Source organism: Vanessa cardui, chromosome 28 (assembly GCF_905220365.1).
Source record: "Vanessa cardui chromosome 28, ilVanCard2.1, whole genome shotgun sequence".
In the NCBI taxonomy this organism is placed as follows: Eukaryota; Metazoa; Arthropoda; class Insecta; order Lepidoptera; family Nymphalidae; genus Vanessa; species Vanessa cardui.
Window position 1 is genome coordinate 4,322,231 of NC_061150.1, and position 8,149 is coordinate 4,330,379.

General features: G+C 38.0%; 2 protein-coding genes and 1 long non-coding RNA gene across 3 annotated transcripts; 1 reads left to right on the forward strand and 2 right to left on the reverse strand.

The window, feature by feature from the left end:
• Positions 1-389: 389 nt before the first annotated feature.
• Positions 390-2,904, forward strand: LOC124541392 (protein ANTAGONIST OF LIKE HETEROCHROMATIN PROTEIN 1-like). The gene is made up of 3 exons (XM_047119247.1): positions 390-846; positions 1,605-2,387; positions 2,742-2,904. Exons 1-3 carry the CDS (start codon positions 560-562, stop codon positions 2,902-2,904), a joined length of 1,233 nt encoding a protein of 410 aa, XP_046975203.1. The 5' UTR covers positions 390-559.
• Positions 2,905-4,473: 1,569 nt separating this feature from the next.
• On the reverse strand, positions 4,474-5,810 carry LOC124541571. Its single transcript, XR_006967260.1, has 3 exons — positions 5,763-5,810; positions 5,537-5,652; positions 4,474-4,725 (listed from the first exon to the last, which is right to left on the reverse strand). It is a non-coding gene; the product is annotated as an uncharacterized LOC124541571 (long non-coding RNA).
• A 551-nt stretch (positions 5,811-6,361) lies between these two features.
• Positions 6,362-7,346, reverse strand: LOC124541569. The gene is made up of 2 exons (XM_047119487.1): positions 6,868-7,346; positions 6,362-6,715 (listed from the first exon to the last, which is right to left on the reverse strand). The coding sequence occupies exons 1-2, from the start codon at positions 7,109-7,111 to the stop codon at positions 6,432-6,434; spliced, it is 528 nt and encodes a 175-aa protein (XP_046975443.1). The 5' UTR covers positions 7,112-7,346; the 3' UTR covers positions 6,362-6,431.
• Between the last annotated feature and the right edge of the window lie 803 nt (positions 7,347-8,149).

An 8,149-nucleotide genomic window follows, 5' to 3' on the forward strand; every position in this document is an offset into this window, starting at 1 on the left:
ACTTTGTATAAAAAAATATACTCATTTGTTTTTTATTTACTTAGTAACGTATATAATAATCCTAAATATAAATAAAAAAGGCTATCAATGGTATTTTATATTAATATTTTGACGTGAATTTAAGTGCCTGTAGCCTTACTAATCCGCGCTTGAGCTTTCCATTCTGGTTCTACACCTTGGCCAAGACCTCTCACTTTCACGCCATCGACATATCCTCCCGACACCATTCTTGCTTCTCATTTGAAGTTCACATTCTTTTGATATTTCTTCTGCCTAACAAATCTTTATTGCTTTATCTAAATTTAACTCTTCGCATCTCAGTAAACGATCTTTGAACGTGATTTGATGAATACCGCAAACAATTCGTTTTCTTCTTCTAAGGGCGCTTTCAATTTAGACGGTTGCTGCCGGACTGCTGCCGCACGGTCAGTACGACCACGAGCCGTACTGCTGCCGGACGACAGCAGTACGACGTAAATCGTCTTATTTGAAGAGATACGCGGCTGCAGTCCGATCGAATTTTAGTGATTTCCATCGAAATCCAACTTTAGTCGGTGCCATGGACTCTGACGAGGAAGTGTTATTGTTAGTTCTCTTGCTTCGGCAAAAACATAAACGACGCCGTACTAGGGCGTCGCCAATGTTTTCTTTAAAATATAAAACTGGTGATTTTTATACACTTTACCCTAGATTAAAAGAAAGCTCAGCTGAATTTTTGAACTATTTTAGAATGTCTAGAGAATGTTTCTATGAATTATATCACTTTGTTAAAAATGGAATACAACGTCAAGAAACTAAATTCAAAAATACTATATCCGCCGAAGAGAGACTTGTGATAACGATAAGGTAAGTAATATAAACACATTTACTATTTTAATAAGTATTTATTGCTACTCTTAAACTGATCAGATAGAGATTTTAATGATTAATGTTTTCTTTTTTATTGATACGCACGCATTTATACTGTGTCACCGTCGCTAAAAAGATCTTCATATAAAGTAAAATCAGAATTCGTTGATGTATTAGACATAGGTGATTGTTGTTGTAACTCAGTAGACGGACCATGAGCCTGACTACGATATTCGGTAGATTGACCTGTGTAGTAACCCTCTTGTTCATTATTATAATCAGCGGCATATGAACTTGACCCGACGTATTTTCTTATGATTCCAATTATCTCGTATTTAGCATCCATTTTGCGATGTTCCGGAATTTTTTTTAAATCATTTAATAATGACAACAAGAAATATCTATCGCCGTCTTCAAAATTGTCTGCATTTGCATTGTTTTTGTTTTGCATTCTTTCAGCAAGAAGTTTTAAAATCTTATTAGTCTCATCGTAGCTCGAAGAATGCTATTACAGAACAATCGGTTTCCGGAGAATCAGATTGCTCGTTGGTACCAGAGTTGGAAGGTTTTGATTCATAAAGATTAGACAGAAACTGAAGCCGATCAAAATATACGTACTTCCGATGATTTTTTCCAACAGATCCACTTTTTAACTATCGTTGCTTATTCAACTCTCTTGAATAGGAATCCCTAATATTTCTCCATTTTTTTTGGAGTAACACGGCTGAAATAAAATTTTCTGTTATTATTTTCAGATATTTATCAACTGGCTGTACTATGACTGATCTGCATCACTCTTACCAACATGGCGTCTCAACAATTAGTGGAGTTATTAAAGATACATGTCAAGAGATATACAAAGTTTTGAAAGATATCTGTATACCTGATCTTAAAAAGGAGGATTGGTTACAAATAGCTCAAGGGTTTGAAACAAAAGCAAATTTTCCTAATTGCTTGGGAGCTATAGACGGCAAACATCTGAGAATAATAAAACCGACAAGAAGTGGATCGTTGTATTACAACTATAAGCATTTCTTTTCTATTGTTTTGTTGGCTATTTGCGATTCTAATTATAAATTTATTTATATTGATGTCGGTTCCTATGGGAAGGCTTCAGATTCACAAATATTTCGGAGCAGTAGTTTTTTTAACAAGCTTCAAAACAATAATTTAGATATACCAAGTCCTGCACCAATACAAGACAATGGGCCACCACTACCTTTTATTTTTGTTGGCGACGAAGCATTTGCCGTCAGCAACTTCATACAACGGCCATTTAGTGGAAACTTTTTGGAGGGGAAAAAAAAAATTGTTAACTACCGCCTGTCACGTGCACGCCGGTACATTGAGTGTACATTTGGTATTATGACAAATAAGTGGCGAATATTACATCGTCCATTAAATGTGGAAATATCGTTTGCAACTGATATTGCTAAGGCTATTTGTGTTTTACATAACTTTGTTCAACGCGAAAATACCACTATGCAAGGTCAACCAATTCGAGTTAGGCCAGTTCAGCTACAAAGTTATCAGAATTTGTCAGCCACAACTGTCCGCGATATATTTACGGACTATTTTGTTAGCCCAGGAGGACAAGTATCGTGGCAAATATAAATAATACTAATTGATTACATTATAATATAATAAACTGTTTGTTGTTGTACCTGCATTATTCTTTTCAGCTGCTTTTTTAGTTTTAAAATCGGTAATAAATTTTTCACATAAAACATCCCAGGCCTTTTTTTTCTCCAAGCGATTTGAATACTTGTCACATTTAGAATCCCAAACGGCGGGCTGCAACTCTATTTCATTTATAAAATCTTCTGTATTTAAATCATCCATAATTAGGTAGGTATGCACGAAAACGTTTAAGAAAAACGATGCGTTCACAGCACTAGCGAACAACGACTGAGACAGGTTGTTGCCGTGCCGCCAACGGACGTGCGCCGCACTGCTGTCGCACGACTTTGCGTCGAAACATTTTGTATGAAAAATCATAACCGCCCGTGCGCAGTACGATACCCGGACTGCAGCAGTTCGGCACCAATCGTCTAAATTGAAAGCGCCCTAGGGGTAGGGCATACTAGTATCATGCGGGGTCGGGGTTGACTAATTCGGCTCTATCACTAATTTGGATGATCTACATACCATTAAAATAAAAGAGTGTTATAAGTATAAATTTTTATTTATATATATATTTTATACATTTTATTACTTCTTCGAAAGGATCTAAATGATTTATTTTAATTTTTCGCCTCCACATCACCTCTATTAGCCATTCCGTAAAATTTCCTTTATAATTTTCATTGGCATATAATCTTTTCATAACTCTCCAGTGACTCTCTATTCTCTGTGTATGGACCCCGTCTGGTGCTACAAATTTATTGACGGGGTCACTATGGTTTACTTTTTTATGTATGTAGCCAAGTTCAGGAAGGCAATCATATCCTTTCCAAAAATCAGTATGTATTGTGGTGCCTTCCTGAACATGTTTTTTGATTAGCCCCACTAACACATCGGCATTACGCTCGTTTCCGGGGCATACTTCTAAGCGAAGATCATCACTTCCGTCTTCAATGAGGCCCAGAACCCAATGTCCTTCTGCATTATTATTATTTTTTATTATATTATTATCATTACATTCCGTCCTCTGTTATATTTTCTACGTTCAAATTTGGACTCATCCACCTGAAGGCGCGTACGCACGTACGAACACGAACATAGCGAACACAAATACCAGACCCGAACATTTGGTTCGTACGTATGGACGGCATATTCGAACACGAACGCAAACATAGTTCGAGTCGAGTTCGCGAACAACAGTCGTGAACTCTATCTTAGTAGCCATGACGGCGCCGTTGGAAGTGGTCGATTGTGAAGTAGCGGAGAATTTTTTGATGTTCGCAGTGATTCACGAAATGTTGTTTCCTAAAGCGGATCCTAGATGGTGGGAAACAGTATTGTACAAAAAACGAAATGAAAATACATAACTTTTAGACTTAAAATCACAAGAAATAAGTGGACACTACAAAACTCTGCTAATAATGTCAAGTACAGATTTTGAATATCTATTAAACCTAGTTGGGCCAAGAATCGTTAAAAAGAATACGATAATAAGAGAATCCATATCTGTGCAAAATCGTTTGGCAGTGACCTTGCGCTTTCTGAATAGTGGTGATTCGTATACTAGTTTGCAATATTTATTTAAAATATCGAAACAAGCACTCAGTTCCATTATTCCGGAGGTGTGTGAAGCACTGGTAGCAGAATTGAAAAGCAACATAAAGGTAATAAAACATTTATTTCTATCATTTAGAGTAATTTAAGAATTCTTAAACGAGAAACTTATAATGGGAATAAATCATCAAACGAATCATTAGTATTAGTATCACTGTTGATATTTTGAATAGTTGAAAAACTATCCTCGTCGGAACGTTGTTGTGGTGAATAATTTGAACTACCAACTCGTGTCGAAACTTCTGTCTGTACTTCACTTATTCGATTTTGTTCTTCAGTAGCGTGTGAATCGGTTACGTTATCGGTTACGTTACTTGAGTTATATCCATAACTACGACCATAATTATTATTATAATATTCGTAATATCCAATGTCTGCTTTACGAAATAAATCAAAAATTTCGTACTGAAGCATATTTTGGGTATTTTTTGAGTATTTTTCTAACTTCGATGCAATAAATTTGCAAAAATGTTGTACTTCAGGGTCACCACTTCGCTCCTCCATATTTATTTCAGATGATTTTTTTAATACACCCAACGCTTGTTTTAATAAACCCAGACGTGGAGATTCCTTCTTGGTTCGTTTAGCAGATGTCTCGCCTTGATCAGACAATTCCAATTGTTGCGATTCCTCGTTTTCCTGTAAAAATATAATAAGTATGATTTTTTCCAGATAACATCAACCCAAAGCGAGTGGCTGAAAATATCGGAAGAATTTGAACAATCATTAAATTTTCCTCATTGTGTTGGATCACTGGATGGGAAACATGTTGTATTGGAATCGCCTATTAATTCTGGATCTGATTTCTATAACTATAAAGGAACGTACAGTATTGTATTAATGGCCGTCGTAGATGCAAGTAAAAGATTTATATTTGTTGATGTGGGATGTCAAGGGAGAATATCAGATGCAGGAGTATTCAGAGACTGCAAAATAAACTCTATGATGGAAGAAGGTACTTTGAATTTACCTTCACCGATACCATTGCCAGGCAGAAGAGTCAATTTGCCATATTTATTTGTAGGTGACAAAGCCTTTCCATTAAAAGAAAATTTAATGACGCCATACGATGGTACACATCCCAGGGGCTCACAAAAAAGAATTTACAACTGTCGTTTAAGCCGGGCTCGTATTACTGTCGAACATACATTTGGTATTATGGCATCTGTTTTTAGAGTTTTGAAGAAACCAATGCTGTTGCAGCCACACAAAGCGCAAATAGTTTTGATGGCCATTGCACATTTGCATAATTTTTTGAGAGAAAAATCTGAATTGTATCATACATTACGTCCGAACGAGACCGAAGAGTATACTCGTTCCTGGTTGCCACTTCGCCCTATGGCAACAAGAAATAATTCAACACCCAAAGAAATAAGAAATGAACTCTCTGATTACTTTATGAAAGAAGGCAAACTTCAGTGGCAAAATAAATACTGTTAATTTTACTTACAAAATCGAATTGTGTGCATTGCGTAGAATCTCGCCGATTTCGTGGTTTATCACGATCCATCAAAAAAGACATTGCTTCATAAGCATACCATTTACTTTTATAAACTTCAGATGCTCCTTTAAAAAAGAAAAATCAAAAATGAGTGTGTTAATTACCTACTACTAATAGTAACATTATAATATAACTACCTACTTATGTGATAACTAATTAGTACAAAAAAAATTACCTTTTCCAGTACCTTTGCCTTTCTTGGTTTTATTTTTCTCCCTTCTAAAAGCGCTGATTTGAAGCACATTTGTGTTCAAACATTTTGCTATTTCTGACCAGGCATCATTTTTCAAGTCATTTTTATAATAATTTATATCAGTCGGATCCCATAATATTGGCTTTTGTTTATAACAATCTATAAACAAAATTGTGTTCTCCACGTTCCACTGAAAATTTTCTTCGTCGGCCATGACTGGGAAACTTAGGGATGTTTTTAATAATAAACATAGCACGCGAATAACCTTGACGGCTACTCGTCGAGAACTGAGGTACGGGTAGGACCTCTGCCGCCCCGCACCCCGCCCAGATCTAGGTACCTATACGAACAGTTTTGTTGCGTAACATTTATTAAAGCTCTTCGAACACCGTCCATACAGAACACACTACAAGGATCGCCGCGAACATGTTTGACGAACAGAGTGTTCGATGTTCGATAGTGGTACGCACGTGCGAACCAAGTTGTTGCGTGTCATGTAACGCAACAAATTTGTTCGTACGTGCGTACGCGCCTTGAGCAATTTTGCCTGGGCCTCCAATTTTCTGAAGACTTTTTCATAATTTTCCAAATAATATACTACGATTGCTTCCCGGCAGTAGCTGTACCAGTCAGCAATCGTAGCTTGAGATACTACAGCTTCTCTCCAATGTTTCGTCTCCTTTCGTGCCAATTCGTAAGTATATTTCTCACTAAATAAATCAAAGGTAGTGGATACCTTGAGTTTTCGAACCATGTTCCCAATACCCTACTGTAGGATTTGGTTCGGCATTTGCCTTTTCGGCAAAAAAAGTTGCCCACTTGACCATGACTCGTGGTTTCACTCAATTTCATTGATTGCTTGTGGTATGTACACATTTTGGAAGTTGGCAGTAAGCCTCGCTGCTCAGCGAAAGCAATACATTGCTCATGAGTACCTGAAACAATATGAAGAAATTCCACTGTTATATACCAAGTTCAAGTACTTTATAGTGAATATTTTGATGACGTTCATTAAGTTAATAAGTTTATTACTTAAGGCTTAAAACTGTGAATTTAGATAAACGAAAGGTTAAAATGACTAACTTACCAAGTGTCGAAAATATCATATAAAGGTTCCACTGCGAACGAATCTCGTCCGCATACAAGTTTATGCGTTGTCCACTGGAACCAGAAGACGACGGCTGCTCTGGCATATCCCGGGACGAACCAGGTGTTGGTTCAACGGAACAAACAGGTGTTGGTTCGGCCGAACCGGAGTTCAACTGCACTACAGTCAACTCTTTGGGGGACGATGGCGTAGACAATAAGGCTTGGGGCTTCGGTAAAGACATGGTACATACAAATATCGACAGGAGTACAAAGATGCTCTCAACTGCGCGGCTATAAGATGACTGATGTTTGACACTTGTTTGTGATTCCAAAACCTAATATTTTGTGGAAATACTTAAATAAATATAATCTTTCGAACAGTAAACATTTGAAAAAGAAATTCGTGGCTTTCTAATCTAAATGTGAGCCCACGAGGATTGAAAGCGTTGAATTAAATTACATGATGTCACAATTACATTACATGTGGGTAAGAGGTGCCTCACCGGTAGAGGCCGACCTCGTGACAATCGGTTTGCAATTTCGTTTAGCCTTCCTAGAAGGTAGCAAGCCGACAACGTCACATTGAGCTGATCGGTCAGGTGATTTATTTGGGTGGTCAGGCTCAAAAGTGCTATTGACCTAGTCCCTCCCTCGTTCCGTATGTATGATATTAAGATTGGATTGTCGGTCTGGATCAGCATGTGAGCATTCTGAAGTATGTTCATGTAACTTTTTATTGCACCATAAACAGCAAAAAGCTCTTTGACAGTCTGTTGTTTTGAAGTCGACGACAGGCTGTATTAAATAGTGTTTTCATGCATTCATTTCAGTCCAAATTGTTTTCTGGCTTTTCATGATTTAAAGTACGTATTCTCGTATTGTTGTTTCTGTTGTGGTGGCTTCCCGTAGCTCGGTGATTCTTAGCACCACCCGTCCCGCTGTTACCATCGTCGCCACCATGACGAGGAATAGCAGGGCTGCCGGGAACTGGGGCCGTGGCTTATGTGTGTTGTGCATATAGGAGTAAATGCCCGTGGTTGGCGATCGCAGAACGTAGCTTCTCTCAACGGTGACGCTGCTGCCCGTCATCGGCCTGTGGTATTTAGTCTCGCCTATTTGATGGTTATACCGCCATCAGTCGGTCACCAGAGCCTCGTTTGCTGGTCGGCAGGATGCACCACGGGCAGGTGAGGTCGGCTTGGGCGCTGAGATGAAGTTTGTGCCCCCTTACATCCCTTGAGAAGTAGCGAACCCTCATCTTGAGGTCTGCTTCACCAACG

Coding starts and splice junctions, on each gene's coding strand:
- LOC124541392 (XM_047119247.1), top strand. CDS start 560: ATGGACTCTGACGAGGAAGTGTTATTGTTAGTTCTCTTGCTTCGGCAA. Junction 847..1,604: donor AGACTTGTGATAACGATAAG/GTAAGTAATATA, acceptor TATTATTTTCAG/ATATTTATCAACTGGCTGTA. Junction 2,388..2,741: donor CTACAAAGTTATCAGAATTT/GTCAGCCACAAC, acceptor ATGCGTTCACAG/CACTAGCGAACAACGACTGA.
- LOC124541569 (XM_047119487.1), bottom strand. CDS start 7,111: ATGTCTTTACCGAAGCCCCAAGCCTTATTGTCTACGCCATCGTCCCCC. Junction 6,716..6,867: donor TATGATATTTTCGACACTTG/GTAAGTTAGTCA, acceptor ATATTGTTTCAG/GTACTCATGAGCAATGTATT.